An 18345-nucleotide genomic window follows, 5' to 3' on the forward strand; every position below is an offset into this window, starting at 1 on the left:
GTGTCAAATGCATGAGACCAGGCTGTTTATTACTAAGGTTACTCACAGGTTTTCATTTGATTTGCTGGTAGGTTTTTATACTGCGCATATCTGTAGATTATTGAAATGCAAACACACTCATACAGTAACCACCAATTTAGATCAAAGCAACTGTACTCTTGTTGCATCTTTGGCAGATTTACTTTGACTGCTATACGTAAAAACTTCTAATAGTTGCTTCGGCCTAGGACGATTTTACCAGTGTGCCTGCTACTATTTAAATTAAGATTTTGCTCCAGTTGTATCCGTCTACTTTACACTTAAGTCGTTACTTCATCTGTTTATGAATGGATTAACTAAAATAATATTTCAGAGGTGCTACTACAGTACACGGCAGTGGGGGTTCAAAATATATAGTTTTTAACTGTGATCTTGTTTTAAAAAGTCAAATTTCAACCATATATGATTCTGTATTGTACAGTGATGAGATAGTAAACTAGATATTAAAAATCTATAAAAATTGAAATTTTTTTTTTTAATTTTTCAGAGAATGATGTACAGTGAGTTCCGATGCAGGATAGACAGACAGGCATGAAGATGGATGGTTAACAGAATGTGTTGCTGGGTATTCCGTAATCGTTATTAATCTTTGTGTCGGCAGATCCTTTCTTGGCTTGCCACGGCGTTCATAAAGCTTGCTTAATTAGATTGATTGATTAGAATGGGGTGATTCAGAGATCTCATCCCCCGCCTCCGCCTCCATCCCATCAGGGCTTTAATAAGATCTGACCGCCCTCGCGTTCATGTGCTTCTCTGCACGACTCGGATGGCCCGTTTTACCACACTCACCGTCCTGCCTGTCATGTCTGTATCCAGACAGGATTAGGCTGGCTAAAGATGAAAAGCATATAAACATAAAAGCTAAAAGTTCCCTATGTTGATAGCAAAAGATTGAAAACTCTTCATTGTTTTACTCCATTGCCTCACACTGTTGTCCATCATTGGTTTTATGTCTCTTAACATCTTACAAACACCTTTTACTCCTGGTTTAGCCCAAACAAAACAGTTCTATCCAGACTTAAAAGATTAGTTCGTTTTTTCTCTGTGAATGTTATGTCTACCGAGTTTTAAGCGCTCTGGAATGTGTGTGAACCTTTATAAAGCTTTGGCTTTTCATCTGCAGATACACTCTCTTGATCAATACTAGGCAAGCCCTGCTGTACTTAGTGCACAACAGCTCATCAGCACAGTAAAGAGACTCCCTCGCTGTAGTAAAACTTAACGACTTTCCGTGTTGCTTTTGTCTCCAGGCAGCGGATATTACCAGAGATGATAAGAATGCATTTAGATTTCTGCAAGATCACCAGTCTTTCAAATCTATACAGCCCAACACAGGCTTGTAAAAGAAGGCAATGTTTCATTTTCGCGTGCGTGTGTGAGAGAGAGCAAGCATTGGTCGAGAAGTGTGTGCCCTATCCAATGCTGAAATACCGGCACTGCCGGATAACCCCATGAGAGTGTTTATAGTGAAATGATTACCTTGGAAGAGGACTGAACTTTGATGAAAATCATCCCACTTCAATTTGCAACTCACAGGCTTGCAGTTGGTGTCCATGTATTTGCATAATATTGGAAAGCTCGAAGATTTTACCAGGGCACTTTGGTAGCAAAGTGCTTTCATCAAGACAACATTTTACTCTGTTGCCTTTGATTGTGATGCAACATTTTTCATCACAGGGCTGCTCTGAATGTTGTTGTTCTTTTTTTTATATGGAATAGTGGTGCTAATGACAATAGGTTCACTCAGCTCCAAAGTTTTTGTTCAAAATGTCCCTCACTGTGTATAGCCTTAATCTTTATAATTTATTTAAAAAAAAGAGATGAAAGAAATGTGAATTTGCCGAAATGGGACAAACAAGATCGGTTTTCCCAAAAAATACTTAAAAAATCAGGTTCAAAAGTTATAAGGCGTACACGTATAAAATACATCTGAACATTTGGTTCACCCAGTTTTTTGCATACCATTAAGTATTCGTACCACACTCTGAGAAAATCTGACCGAAATGAATGATTTCATGTTTACATCATGATTTTTGTTATTTGTTTTGCGGTAGAATCCCTTGTTCATGCTTTTTTCCCCTCTTCTCTTCTTGACACCTCATCAAATAGTGATTGCATTTGTTAGTCACACTCCCCACACTCTTCTCGTGGCAACTTTGGTTAGAGATGCTGTATCACTCAGCAGGGGAAGGAGAAGCATCCTTGGCATAAATGCAATGACACAACAGACCCGTGTTTGTCACTGAATCACTTAGACAGCAACCATTTCATTTTATATAATGTTTTATGGAAGATTCACCCCGCCCCACCCCAAAAATGTTTGCACTTTTACATAGAAGTGATGAAAAATGATTTTTCTCCCTATCTGCAATCCTCTGATTTTCACTCCTCCATTAATCAAGCACAGAGTCGATTCTTCCTCATTTCCTCTCATCTTATTTGCTTGGAATGATTGATGAGAAGACTGAGAAGCACAAAGAGGACAATCTCCCACATCTTTCTTGAGTTATTCTGAGAGTGAAAGCTGTTACAGTATCAATAACTGTATTGATGACCTCGATGGAAGGTGGTGGCCAAGTTCTTTTTCCCCATTGATCTCTGCCGATCCATTCTGAGCGTGCATGTGAATATAGGGGAGTGGTCCATCCATCATAAATCGATACTGCTTGGCAGAAATGTCCCATTGTTCCAACCTGTTATTTCATTCTCCATCCTCCCCTTTCCTTCTTTCGTCCTGCTCCGGTTTCTTTACTTCAGCTGTTCGTCACCTAACCAAACCAGACTGCATCACAGATGGAGCTGACATTTAGTCAAGAATTTGACAACAGCTGTCTGCACCCACTTGCTTGTAGAAATTCTGAACAATACTTGTTAACACGATTATTGTAATCCCCGGCTGAAATGCTTACTTGTGTTTCACTGCTTTGTCAGTCCAAGACAAACAACCAACTGATAATTTGACTTAACTCAATATCCACTCTTTTCTTCTTCAGGTGACTGACCAGTCCGTGCGAGCAGTGGCAGAGCATTGTCCAGAGCTGCAGTTTGTAGGTTTCATGGGATGCCCTGTGACATCTAAAGGAGTCATCCATCTCACCACTGTAAGTATCATATAAGATTTGTTTCATCTTGACTATTGAGGGCTATCCCTCTCCGCAATATCCGTTTTGGACTGGTTGTTCCAGCCTTCTTGTGTTGAGTTTTGTTATGTCACTTAGGCCTACTTAATTATATATTGTTCCCCCTGCATTAATGACATGAAGGACTTGAAACAAATTGCTTATGTCCGTAGATTTTGGGCCCCGGTAGCAAGGTGGTTTTAACTCTCGCTCCTGCAGGTCTTGCTTTGTCTCCAAAGGGGAGTTAAATTCTTCTTTTTCTAAGGCATCTCAAAATCTATATCTGTCTTTTATCTCTTATTCCATTTTATAGAGAATGTGTTCACTTTAAAATCTCATGAAAGCCTAATGAGATGAATCCAAATAATATGCCACGTGTCTAACTACACCCTGCTGTTTCTGTATTAGCATGCTAATGAGTCAGGGTTCTGTGGTTAAAAGATGCTTGGCACCAAATAAAAAATTGACGCACACATGATTCTTCAGATAGCCTTCAGTATGCTGTACTCTTCTCTTTTGTCGTAACATTCATCTAGAATGCATGACTGCGCTTATGCACCAATGTGTATTGTATATCTATAATTTTTCCTCTTGTAATACAATTCGATTTATTTCTGATGAACTTTAGAGCACATTTGAGTATGAATGTACCCACATGGGACTTGTGTGGCCATTGCCTCTCAAATGCAATTACTGTTGTGTTAATAGAACTGAGACAGCCGATTCCACCCTACATTATTAGATTAAACAGCAGATTAATTTGCACTTATTGTTCCCCACGTCATCTCAGTGCCCTCTGCTGACATTGGCCATGGCGATGTAGACAGACTTTAATGAAGGCATTCAGTCACAACAGCACAAACACACACAGAGGTGGACGTGTGCATGAACATTCTCGCTCACTTCATTATTTATCACGATTGGTACTCCTTGAAAAAGTGGTATTCATAATCCTTATATTTAGATCTTTTTAGTTGTGCATTTTTTACCAGTCTTCTTTGTGTAATTGTTTTTTAACACCCTCAACTAATGGACATTTGATCACATTCATAGTTTCATCAAGATATCCATGTGGGGCTTCTGGTATTTAAACTCAATACCTAACCATGTTGGTAGAACACACTTTTAAGAAACATTGTGTACCTATCACAGTCAGAGGAAACTGCCTCCTAAACAGAGCCACTAAGTCTCTACATTCAAATTTTACCAGAAAAATGCTAAGAGTGAAAATCTAGAGTGCCACAGCAATTTTTCTTTCAGAAAATCCTGAACACAGCCAACTTCATTGTAAAGCCAAGGAGACTTACTAGTGAAGCACATGCCGCTTGAATAAATGCCTCCAATTTTTGCTGCCAAGTGCGATAGAACAATGTAAGACCTGTTCAAACAAAGCATACACAACATAGATTACAGCTCTGCATCAATTTCTACTGGAAAGCTTGCACTTGAATGAACCTGGTCATTGGCAGACACTCCAAAACAAAATACGCAGAAGATGATTCAGTGTCCTTAATATGATGCCCAGAAAACAGACATTGACTCATTGAAAACCGGTCAGGAGAAAATACCGGTCTCCACAGAACCACACATTACATTGATTAAAGAGATGCATCTCAGAAAGAATTTAACACATTTCTGCCTTTTGAATTGGCACTGAGTAAAAACAGTTCTCTGTCTCTGTGTATGCCCTACAATTGACAGACCACCAGTTTAGTGTGCAGTCTGCCTCTCGCCCGAAGTCAGCTGACCAGGATAGGCAGTGTGTTGTAAATGAATTAAAAATACAGTTTATATTCTTCGAGCAAAAATTTTGACACAAGTCATTTATCTGACAATATTATAATGCTTTATGCTAAATCTTTGCTTATAACACAGCCATTATTTGTGTATTTACCATTTCTGTGGATCAACTTTTCTTTTCTTACTTATTTACTACTTTTACTTCCTACCTCAGTAATCCTTTTATTATAATTGGTTTATTAGGTGATTTCTCCTCATCCGTTCCCTAGGTTCCAACAATTTTCGATTGACAATGATATTCCTGCATTCGGAATCGTTGCATTTCTGATTACTCCGTGGACACTGCGCACGATTTCAAGACTGCATCACTTTTCTTGTAGTTCAATTATTACACTCCCTCCTGCTTATTTTCCTGCTCAATTGCATTTTATCTGTTTGATAAAATGCCCACCCTCTCTCACTTAGCGCCCTGATCGTGGGAAATAGAACTGATCAAAATCCATTATGATTAACTTTGAATATTTTTTTATGAAGTTCTCTTTTATGGCACCCCCGTTTATAATTGATATTCTTTTTTTCCAATGGACAAATGAGGGTTTGAGGAAATCAATTGAACTGTATATTCTCCTAATGAAATGATCTGGTTCTTGAAGTAGGTTTTCTGTGGGGCCAATGCACAGGGTGTTCTTACTAACTAAAAAGTTTTAAAAAATGATCCTTCACTGCTTTTACACTGTTAAATTCCATATGGGGTCTGCAGCTCCTTTGTGATGTGCAACAAAACTCAATATTTGTTACTCTCTCTGCATGCTAAGCTATTTTTTGTTAGTAATGGTAAGCCATAAACAACAGATGCCAATGTTCTACGTATAACACGAACGGAGGCTTAGAAAAACAATCAACAAGCTATTCTCTAATTTGGTTTAATATATTGCTACACCAGTAGCCTGTAGGCATTGGCAGCATTTACTTGTGCAAAACTCGTTTCTGTTTGGATTAAAATATACAATTGGCTGTGTTGTTTTCATTGATATTAAAAATACTAATTTGATTATGACTTGTATGTTCACTCATCAGACCTTTGTTTAAAAAAATAAAATAAAATAAAAAAGGCCTTGTACAGATTGTCCAAAATATACCAGCAATAATAGTAGTAGTAGTAGAAGAATATGCCCTAGCATGTGTTAACAAAAGTAAATGTAAAGTATTTGCAAGTATTTCCATTGATATAATTTGTTCATTTGGTTGCCAATGAATTGTGCGTGCCCATAATTCTTGAGTCTTAACCCTCCTCTTGCAGCACATTTTATTATGAGCAATTATAAAAGGCAATTTTCATCGTGTGTACCTTATTGTAGAATCCTGTAAATAGTCAATTTTAGTTATGCTGTGTTTATTAACAAAACTCAAGAGTGCTCAAATCACCTTCTATCCGTGACCATTCATTTTCTTTCTTTTCTTCTGATAGTGATTTAGTCCAAGGTCGACTTTATCGTTGAGTCAATTTTAAGAGAGTTACTCAAGGCGGTGGCCAACTTTTCTTCCGTCGCTTTTAGCTGGGTTCTTTGCTGGCTGTCATGGGTGCCCACAATGCCCTTTTTCATAAATCAAGCTATCACTGTTTTAAGACAATATGGGGCTCACATATTTTCCCCTGTGAGAAAATCCTAATGTCTGTTCGACGAAGACCCGTCCTGAGACCTAACAAATGACAAGCCTGTACAGAAATACCGAGAAGGCACTGTAATTTAATTGCAATTGGAGGCAAAGCCGCGAGAAGTTAAGGATAAACTAAAGAGAGGAGAACTGAAAAGAGAAAGATGCACCGGTACCGGTAGAAGTGCGTTGTGGAAACGCTTCAAATTGATTGTTGACTATGCTAGAGAAAATTGCGTTGGCGTCGCTGAATGTAATCAATGTGGCGCTTTGCGCTCATATGAGAAAGACTGGCACTTCGACGCATAACTCGCCCATCCTCCTACCGAATCGGGTCGGGAGTCCCAAGTCTTCACAAAAAATATGAAATTTTGGGTTTGCTTCGGGCTCAGGCCTGCCAATCAGGTTAATTCCTTGGCTCTGGTCCGGGTCAGATTTATTTTTTTCGGCCTAATCTTACCTATAATTGCTAATATAATGATAGATGTCTGGCTTTACCATAGTCTACCGTAGTCTGCTCACTTCTTATCTTGAACCCCCCTCCTGTTTGGCATACTGGAAATGCACCACCACAGCACACTGTGTCGTTCTGATAACCATTCCGAGGAAACAAGCTAATGAGCTAAATAGTATGTGTCTGTATCTTTTACTAGATGAAGGGTTTGGCTGGGGTGGGTGAGTGTGTGCACTCGCACTTTGAATGCATGTTTGTGTATGACCGTTGTGTCCCACGGGTAGAATACGAAATAAATGAGGGGGTATTTGAGGAGGACCGGGGGCTTTGGTGGAAGAAAGGTTATAGAGTTCGAAGGAGGTCACTGAAAATGGAAATAATTTTCTCTGCTGCTGTAAGAAGGAGATTGGGGGATTTATAAATATAATGAGCAAAGAAAAGCCTTGGGATGATGTGTGTGTCCTCGTGCGTGCTTGTTTGAGTGTTGTGAGAGTAATTGAAGAATAATTCATTTAGCTGTCAAACGTTTTAATCCACTGACGGAGGGACGCATAACGGGTTCTTGACCTACAGTGTGGTTGGGCAGGCATCTTACATCGTGTCTGGCTATTGGCCAAGCGAATGCCACTGTACTGCCTGGCTGTCAACCAGCATTCTTTGTTGTCTACGCGTGTGTGTTTGTGTGTGCGTGCTCATGTGCAAATCTCCGCCGACGCGCACACAAACCAGCTCTTGCTATCTCATCCTCGAGCCTTTCCTCACAACTGAGTTTGTTATCAACACCAGCACATGCGGGATTAGTGGCTGAAAGGGAGAAAAAAGGAGTGTGGCAAAGGAAATAAGTGATAGACAGTAGATGGGAGCTTGACAGATAAAGAACAAACACAAATATACACATGTGTACAGACATACGCACACACACATGCTCATGCACACATTTTAGGCTAGACAATAGAATTGTCAGTTGACCAGTGGGCTCAAATTTTTCTCTCCTATTTTCTTTTACATATTTTTTGAATCATGTCAAATATTACACCATACTAAATAGTAGTATAATGATAAAAATGTAAACTATGGAGACGTTTCTGTCCTTTGAATCTGTCTTTGTTCATATATCAGGGATAAAGAGGCAAATAATAGAACCTTTTTTACTTTGCTGACTCTGACGAGTTGCAACCATCGGTGTGTTCACTTGTGCCAAGGCACAAAAATGTATAAAATACTATTTTAACCGTAACCTGACTGCAAAGTGAAGGTATTTTTTAAATTTATATATGTTCGATTTTGTTTGTTTCATGTTTAGTTGGACAGTAAACCTCAACTGGGAATAAAAAGAGACGTTAAATTCTCTTTTTGAAGACTTGACTATATGCCAAACTCCTGCTTATTGTTTTTGGGATTGAGTTCACTACCAATATGCAAGCCTTGAATCTCATTTTCTTTTTTATTGTTTGTCTTTATTTTGCAAGTCCGATTTAAAAAAAAAAATCCACCCCAAATTCCCAGGTTTTTTCATTCATATCTTAAACCATCACTGTATTTGGCATGTTTGCGGCAACCAGGTGTGCTTTTGATTCAATCTTAAGTCGTTTGCGGTCTCAAAAGACCAGCATGTTTTTAGGTGTGGGAAGTTTGGATACAATTTAAATTCCTCAGCTGTGGCACACATACTTTGTATAATGCCCAACTTATTCATACTTTTCTATTATAAACTCATTTACATGTGTATCTAGGGGTGGGGATAGGTGTGCTCTGATGTTGCACTGCATAGGCATAATAACTAAGAAACATCTTTTCTGGGGCAATATGTTTAGAGGGAAGAGGGTTTTGTCTCGACTCGATTCTGCCTGACGGAACGCTTGAAGAAGCCAACAAACTGTTATAAGCATCCATGCATGGAATGCACTTGTATTCATCTAGTGACAAGGCTACCCTCATGTCACCCTCTTGACCCCCTTGTGTCCTCTCTGACACCATCTGCAATAGGAGAGGACATCTGAGCAGAATGTGTAATAGCGGCAGTGCAGCATTACTATATACAAACACACTTGTTGTGACTTTGACTTTCTCTTAAGAACTTTGAATGGTAAAGTGACTGGCTGAAACTTCGTAACGTAAAAAAATAAATTATTAAGCAGAAGTCTTGAACTCCTCTAGCTTTGTGGTAATGACATCATATCCTCTGCAATAGATCCAGCATACCCTGGTTTTCTGCTCGGCATTGCATGACGTGTGTGGTTGTTTAAATGAAAGAAAATAAAAACCCACAAAAACTGTTATAGTAACACAAGCGTCGGTGATCATTCACGGCTTTTCGCTTTTTAACACGCTTAATGCAATCTGTCAAATCACCCACCTCTAATATTAAGCCTCAGCTCTCAGAGCCAGGATGGGGTGTACTTTCAAAAGTATAGTATTATTTTTCTTGAATTCAAACAAAGCGCTGCATTTGATCTCAGAATTTTGTTCTTCCTGCCTGAGAGAGGCTGTACTTTAAGGCTGTACTATGAGGATCACCCCCTTTAGTCAGTGGCCCACAATAGACAAATATTAAATTCATTCAGTAATGTGCTCCCACACCAATTGTAGAATTACAAGATATTTACTCAACCATTGGCGTACGTGAATTGATTATACGTTTTGGTTAATAACAACGTTCAATTTGTGCATGATTTTTTTCCAATTTAACACTGCTTTTGCCCACATTGGACATTGCATGATAAGTTTCCCCCTGCTCTTTCCAATCTAAATTTAAATTAAAATCATGCCTTTAAGAAATATGAGTATTAGTCATTAATTTACTGATTGGAGATTCTATTAATTTTTTTTGTCGAAAAGGGTTGATTAATCTGAGCAGTCTTAGTTCATACTAGTGCCAGAACCTCCAATGTATTTGTGCATTTGAGCGTGCATTTACTCCCAGAAGTTGGAATATTCATAAAAATCAATGTGTGCATTAATTTGCACACCAGTCTGTGTATATTCATGGGTGGGGACACCAAGCTGGCCTCAAAGCAGCTGGATTTTGCAGGTTTCTGTGTTTTTATGAACGACATGAATAATTATCCAGGTATAGCTGCCAACTCGGGGGAGACGTGACGAAGATTGCACGGTCACTGGCGGCAGGAAAAAACCCACTGAACCCACAGTAAAGCCCCCACTCCTATCCACCTTTTTTTTGTTGATCTTTCTACCTAAACCATCAGCTTTGTTTTCCTTCGCCACCGTCCACACGATTTTATTTATTTTTCTTTTTCTTCGTGCACATTTTTCTAACACACGCATGCACAAACTGAACAATTTCACTAGTGGAAGTGATTAAATACGATTGGAGCCATTAAAACGTTTCGAGTCAAATTAATGTAATCTGTCATCTATGGGAAAACAAACGCCGGCTTTGGGTCCTGTCACATTATGTAGGTTTGAGTAATCACTGAAAGGTTGTTCTTTTTTCATATATTGACTTGCCGAGATAAAGAAAGTTCCAGTCTTAGCTGCCTCCTCCCTTTCACCAACACATACCGTTTTTTTTTCCTTTTCAACCACCTAGCTACACTGAGGGCCAATCGAATCTGACTGTGCTTGGCCCCATTTCCAATTGGCTAGCCACATCAATGAAACACACTCCATTGGCTGGAGTAAAAGCACAGTTTAGCCGACATAAGCAGTTTTGAATTTGGTGAACAATTATGACTTAGGTCCTCAACGGGATTTCCTTCAAGTTGAATCTTGATCATGAAACTGTCTGAGTTTGAGCATATGAAACAGTCACCTAGTAAATCTAATTGCTTATAATGACACCAAACACAAACACCTACACTCCCATACAATGATATGCCTATTGTGCATGAATAATTCAACCACTTGATTCAGTACTGGCCACTGCCCCATGTAGGGGGAAAAAACACACAAAAAAACCTTGTTTGCTGGAGAACGGGCTCATGTTTCTGGTCACCAACTTCATTTGCGTTTTTGAAAAACCCAAGCATCCATCAAATGCCAGCGACTCACTCACTTGACCTTGTTTGTCACCCCTTTTTTGTACACACACAGAGGCTGTTTATTTATCACACGGTTGTTAAGCATATACTACTTACTGGCCTCCCCATGTTATCACTAAAGCATGGGGAAGAATCCTGTTTTTTTTGTTAATGCTGAAGAAGACCTTTAAAACATTTCATCTGCTGATATCATTTTTATGTTTGTTAGGGGCCAAATGACTCTTTTTCCTCTGTACTGTTTTCACATAATCATCTCCTGCCCCTGGATGCACATTTAGGCCACAGCTTTATATATCAAAGCTTTGGAGCCTGCAGGAGTGCACAGTGAGCTTAACACCCAATGTGAGCTTGTTTTCTTTTTAGCCCCCGCCATGACATTTAGCACCCCGCCTGTAATATAACTCCTTAGTTATCGTATACCCCCCTGGTGCCTCCATCCTTAAACATGCGACAAGTTAAATGTGTTACAGGTTTTTTTTCTTTTTTTATAGGCTGTACAGTACATTACATTAAAGGCCAACATTTTGATAACACCATATTCAATGCAACACAAATATATGATGATCCCATCAACCGCATTGATAAAGTAAATTTTAGTACCGTAGTAATTAAACCAGGACTAGGCTTTCCTGTGAAGTGCAAACAATTTTGCGAGACTATGCAAAAAAAGTACACGGAGCAAGGGATAGGTGCTTTAAAAGAACTACAATATTCATTCATTTTCAATACCACTTATCCTGGTCAGAGTTGTGGGGTGATAGAGCCTATCCCAGTTGACTTTTGGCAAAAGGTGGACTATACCATAAAATTGGATGCCAGTTAGTCATAAGGGACTCACAGAGAGAGCCAAGTTACTGAAATTTTCATTAGCTTGACTTAACCAAACTTAACTTTCAAAATATCCAAATACAGTATCCCACCACTTTCCATATGATTTATGTCGACAGAGGTGGTGGTGATCCTGGAACAAAGAATTTAAGGGGAAAAAAAACAATTGTTTATTGTGACAGTGTTTTGGAAATTCTCATTCATACTATATTTCAGCTGCAAAATTGTGTGTGCATCTGTGTTTGTCTCTACTAGTTTTGCAACTTTGTTGTTTCACACAGTGAGCATCAACACTAGACATTTTACTGCTAAACCTGGTAATTAAAAGTACCTCTCCATGCTTTCAGCTTCGCAACCTGACCGTCTTGGACTTGCGGCATATCTCAGAGCTGAACAATGAGACGGTGATGGAGGTGGTGAGGAAGTGTCGCAATCTCAGCTCCCTCAACCTTTGCCTTAACTGGAGCATCAATGACAGGTATGTCACTTTTCTAAAAACTTTTATATATTTATTTTTTGTGACTACGTGTTGCACAAATATTGGCTATTTTGGCTCATGTCAATGTAGGCACTCGATTACCACTGATAATGCTCACACAGTAAGCATGGAAAATATTTTTTTCCCTGCAAAATAACGACAACATCAATAGATCAAACCAGTCCATGATGCAGAACTCCCACACCCCCAACCCATGGACTATCATGTTAAAAGACAAATACCATGTCATGATGTCCCAGCATTCCCCAGCACATCGTGCCAGAAAAATCAAAACAATACTATACAATGCCATGCAATGGCAAACGAAACAAAATCAAACCATGTCAAACATCACCAACCCAAAGTAAAATAATGCATTGTAGTCTTTCAATGTTTAAACAATGTGACACATTGCGATTTGGCACAGAGAAAAACAAAGAAGACTGACTTAATAAACCCAATTAAAGGATTTAAATAGATCCCAAGTTTTTTTTTTAATATCCCCCTCCCTGTGATTACTCATTAGTTAGCTTGATTGACAAATAATGTGTCGCCAGTTTCATAATTAGTTGTCTTTTGAAAAGCCGTGAGCCAATAATTAAATATTTTAATTATATCTTTGGCATCTCGACAGTATATAAAATTGCCAATTTGTTCAGATACTGTTGGAAATTTGTAGTATTTTATACATTTTATACTAGCACGTAATAGTTTCATACAGCCTTGGAGTTGCCAATGTGTTCAGTTTCATTAGGCCGACCAACCGTTTAAACATGCACTTCCAAAGCAAAGTAACAAACAGCTAATAGACAAAAACAAAAAGAGTCTATCTGAAAGCCTTGATAAAAATAATAATACATGAAGCACGTCTTTTGTGTTTCTTTGTCCCTCTGGTCATCCCTCTCGCTGCTCCCACCATCTGCTTTAGGAAATAGGGGGCTGCACAGTATTGTAGCAATAGGAGTAAAACCATCTCCTCTTTTATTTATCACCCTCTGTTTTATTCATATGTTTCAATTTAATCTATCGATTTAAAGCTACGGTTGTTGCTCCTCTGCACACTGTGCTCCCAGTTCTCACAATATTGAATTTTTACATGCCGTGTGTACATGTGTGTAGAAGCATTTGCTTGCATATGTGTGTAATCATTATTGCATTGGCTCTGCAACAGATGTGATGGGAATGTGAGGGTAATACCCCAACATACCTACCCCCTTTCAATCAACAAGACACTGAGTGTGCCAAAAGCGCCAGGGAATTGCTCGTAGACATGCATACACTTGCCGTGCCACATCGATGTCATTATGATATGTACTACACTGGCTCGTGGGCTCAAAATGTGTATGCAACTGACATTAGTTCTTTCGGTCACCTTTGGGAATTTTGGAATTATAATTGGTTTTGTGCCCATGTTTTTTTCTGTATGGCGTTAGGTAGCATTGCATACTTTAGCCTTGAGAGTGTTGGTTAGCCAATTCTTATGATTTTTGAAAACCCACATGTCATAGGGTACTTTATGCTGGCTGCCTCCTGGCCCTCTCTCCGTTTGTGTTTTTTGCCGACTTCTACTCAAGGACTCAAGGAAAATAAAACCCTTCTATGTAGTCGGAAATATGCTTTATTGTTACTTTTTACAGTACAGTCACAGCGCTCAAAGCATGAAAACGAGTGGGAGGCCTTGTCATTTAAAGGTGTGTTTGCTCGCGTGGGTGCTCGTATGTGTATAAAAACACTTTGGATTTAAAGGTTCCTTAAGTATAAACTGCCACACCGTTCTGTCATGCTATATGTTTTGTGGTGTGTGCTTGCATCATCCTTAAATTCTGTTACTGTGTTCATACTGTGGTGATAGTATTTGATATTATTTGTTTTCACCTTTCACTTGCCAGTTCTGTCACCTCTGAGTGGTTTCATCATGCATGGATAGCATCGTGTGATGACTCACAAAAATATCTACTTCAATGAAACACCTTCGAGATGCATCTCTGCAACTAAGTTGGCCATAGATTTGCATAAACCAGCACTCTGTCCCCCCTTCACCCTGAAATTATTATCAAAGAGATTAATTTATTTGCCACAACAGCAAATTTTTTCTTAAGGAACTAAAACGGGCAAAGGCTATACAAGACCCTATTAAAAGCCATGACTGAAAATAAATGTGAATAATAAATTGAAGATCTAGGAATGTAAATATAACAAGAAAATAAAACAATACAAGAGACAACAATGAATGGGTTAATGAAGTATAATGAAGCCAAAAGTCTCACCCACACACTAGCATTTTTGTATTAGTATATGCCTTTAAGCAGCATGACTGACTGAATGACATCTGGGTATGAATTAAAACAGGTTGATAATTTTTATTTTGGATAATCTTGTTAGAATGTTTGTCAAGTTCAATAAACTGTGCATTTGCAACTGCACAGCTCCTCTTCACCGAAAAATGTTGTCTCAAAACGTTAAGCAAAACAGTGCACGAATCAGAGCTTTTGACGTTAAAAACCTGCTGTTGTCAGGGATACTTAGGAAATGCACATAACATCTATCAACAGATATGCAAAGGCCTGATATTTATTCATCAGAAATTTAATTTAATTTGTTGAACACGGCACCAACAATTGTTAAAATGTTCACATTATTTTGAAAACACTGATCAAACAAACAATCAGACAAGTAAAAATTTTTTACCGAAAAGAGTACAGACCTAGAAGTGGGGTATGGATCTTGAGGTTTTAGAATTGATTTTTGTCTTGGCTCCTGTCATGCACACTCACACTCATACGTACATTTCTTGCTTGACGTCACCGTAAAAAGTAAAATTACTTCTCCACTTCTTGTCCTCCGGGGGCACAGCAGGGTCATAAGCAGTGTGAATGTTTCAGTGGGATGGCAGTTTGCCAGGGGCAGGTAAAACAGGCACAGGAAATGACCCCTCATTTCCAGGATCAATTTGTCCCCTGATAAGAGGCCATTGGAGAGATACAGCCCTGTGGGTGGCAAAGGAGTTGGTCATTTTTCTTGTGCTGCCTCTATTTTCTTTCCCTTCTCCACTTGTCTTTCATTTTGTGGCAAAAGCAACCATGCACCCTCTGGATCTTCTCCATTCTTCTCGATAATAGCCGGCTAACAGCACTCATGTTAGAGAGCAAGAAAAGATGAACAATTCAAGATTTTCTCCCTGTCACGGGCCAACGGGCAGATTGGTGCAGTGGGACGTCAATTTTCAGTCTGTCATTTCTCTGCATGAGAGGATACAATGGGCTGCACGCAGGCATTGTCCGGCGGGCCCGTCAATTTTTGGATTGTCTCTAGGTGTGATAGCTGTCCAAAGTATGGTGACATTTTCTCAAATTTCAGTTTGAAAAGTGGGAGGAATCCACAATCAAAGCAGAAAAGCTGAATGAATTGGTGCGTTTTTGAGAAGTGTTATTACCCCATCTTTAAGCCCTAACAACATGTTGGGCACTTGATAGATTTACTGTTATGTGAGACGTGCTTAAAATTGTTGACTTAGTACATCAACATTGTGTGAGCTAACCCCCTTCTCTTTGTTTTTTTTTTTTTTTAAACTTGTTTTCTAAATGCCAAGCAAAATGTCAGCTAAGCCCTTACTAGACAACGACATACATTTGTCTTCATCTTGTTACTCTGCCATCTGTCTCTCCAGATTTGAGGAGAGGTGCTAAGGGGTGTTTCCGTGTCCTTGTCAGTTCTCTTTTGGGCTTCTCTGAAACCTTCACGTATACTTCACTGCTATTTGTTTCTCACTGTTGCAGGTGTCTCTGACAGTAATGTTATGCCATACACTTTCATAATTTGTATTCAAATTCTCTATGTTAATTTATTTACTACTAATACTTGTGGTGATGCTGGTTCGTCTTTTGTATTGAATGAGTTAAACACGACAACACTTTCTCTTGTGTATTTTTTCTGTTTTGGTCTCTAGGCCCCTCTTGCTCTTACATGTCAAACCCTCCCTACTTGCCATCCTCTGTTCTTTACCCTCTCTGTCAGGCACAAAAAAGGTTGAACTGATTGTTTTTGGCAGGTTGCGTGTGAAGGTGCGCTACAACAAACACGCTGCCGTGGTGCTTAATTTTGAGTAATGCCGGCGTCAAACTCCAATGCCTAGTGACATATCCAAGATGGAGATTCAAAATAGGCAAAAAGTTGAAAGAGCACAGAAGACTCCTAGACTTTTGTTTTTAATTCCAACATCCAACTTCTCTTAAGATATCCAATTAAGCACAAAAATCAAATTTTATTGGATTAGGAAGACCTCTTCCTGTCATGAAACACTTGCCATCACCTTGCTGCCACCACCTTAATATTTTGATTGGAAACAACATTTAAGTTGGTAGGTAGTAATTTGTTTTAAATGTGGAAACTTCCTCTTGGTTAAATTAAAGAGGCTATTCTATCATCCTATTTTTTTTTCATTGTCCATGAGCTCTCATTCCTCCCTTCCTTAAATGAGTCTCTCTGAATTTCCTTTCTAAATGTTGTAGTAGAATATTATTATCAAAATGCAATTAATTACATCGACAATCATGCATATCGCAGTGGAGTGTGCAAATCGGTTGTAGGCCTTCAAGCACTATAGTTTTAACGAAATTAGTAAAATAGCCTGCCTCTAATGGTCATTATAAGCAAATTATTGACCCAAGAACCATCTCAATTTTGCCCCAAATATAATTTTTACATGAATGGAATTTTACAATTTTTCCCTTGTGTTCTACCTCATATATTGAGTCAATTCCAGAGTGCAGGAGAAAATTTACGAAAAATAATCAAGAGCATTGTTTAAAGCTAATAAAATGTAAAAGGTTTATCTTTGAAAATAAATTCTGCTTAGAGTGAATTTTCTTTTAAGCAAATTTTCCCTCTTTCATCTAGCTACAGTGCTCTCTGAAGGTTTTATGAGTTTTATCTACTTCCTCTTTTCTCAAGGTTGCTTAACTGTTCAACATTTTTTTTCTCCCAACCACAATTTGTCTCAATTCCAAAATCTTTCCCTGCTCACTTATGAGACTGGTATTTCATCTGGGGAGTAGTAGTCTTTTTCAGGAAATGTGCCTTCCTGTTTTTTTTTGTTTTAATTTATATATTTCATTGCGGACTGCGATTTCCAAGCCAAGCCAGTATAGTTTCAATTTACCACCCGAACTCAGCAATGCATGTCTCCCACTACATCTATTTGAGCATATTTCTACTGTAGTTACTCTGGTCTTTGGCCAGGCCACAGTGAGCATCTCTTTATGTATACTATTTCTAGACACTTGCCTGTGTGTGCGTTTTAAGTTTATATGCCCACAAAGCTCCCGCCAGAGTGTTTGGCTAGTTTTCTCGGCCCAGTGAAAGCCAAGACTCTGTCTATTCAGCCCACAGATAGTTCTGTGTGTTAAAAGTGATTGGCGTCAGTCAGAATCAGTGTGTCAGTCGCTAATGTCATCATGTTTTCATGAAGTGCTCCAATGGCCAGGAACCATAGCAATTGACTGTGGAGATGCACAGCCACAACAAGCCAATGAAAAAGCAAAAACCAACCCTCAAAATTCCTTTCCAAGCGATTTTTGAGATATGCTTTGGTTTTTCCATGTCCATTCTGCTACAGCCATCACCCGCCCAGCATGTGCTCTTTTTATTTTGGATCAAAATGGTTCAAATGAAGATTCTCAGCCCTTTCTTTCTTGTAATACTGTGCTGCCTTTTGGTATTTCATGTTTTTTTTATGTCCCCCACACCGACCAGGAAAGTGTATGCTTGTATGTGTATTTGGGCCAAACTATTTATCTTTTAGTTGTTTTTGTGACCTTAGCTTTAGTTTGCAAGCAGACATGACATTCAAGTGTTGCTCTCGGGGTGAATTAATCCTGGTAATGGTTGCCCCAAAAACTAAAAAGGCCAAGTGAAAATGCTTGCAGGAAGCCTAAAAATTTTATTGTTGAACAAAAGAAAATAATAACTGAAAACAAGAAGGGCGTTTTTGTGTTTCAGAGCTTGTTAAACAGTTTATTTTGGAACCCATAT

The 18345-nt window shown here is 38.8% G+C and overlaps 1 protein-coding gene across 3 annotated transcripts in view; it reads left to right on the forward strand.

Moving 5' to 3' along the window:
- LOC144215779 (F-box/LRR-repeat protein 17-like) overlaps window positions 1-18345 on the forward strand; it is a 140825-nt gene that overhangs the window by 40848 nt on the left and 81632 nt on the right. For all 3 annotated transcript variants that reach the window (XM_077744916.1, XM_077744917.1, XM_077744918.1), the window contains 2 exons: window positions 3033-3140; window positions 12185-12315. In XM_077744916.1, coding sequence (XP_077601042.1) covers window positions 3033-3140; window positions 12185-12315 — 239 coding nt within the window. The remainder of the gene's footprint in view (window positions 1-3032; window positions 3141-12184; window positions 12316-18345) is intronic.

This window comes from Stigmatopora nigra, chromosome 22, assembly GCF_051989575.1.
Source record: "Stigmatopora nigra isolate UIUO_SnigA chromosome 22, RoL_Snig_1.1, whole genome shotgun sequence".
Lineage (NCBI taxonomy): Eukaryota > Metazoa > Chordata > Actinopteri > Syngnathiformes > Syngnathidae > Stigmatopora > Stigmatopora nigra.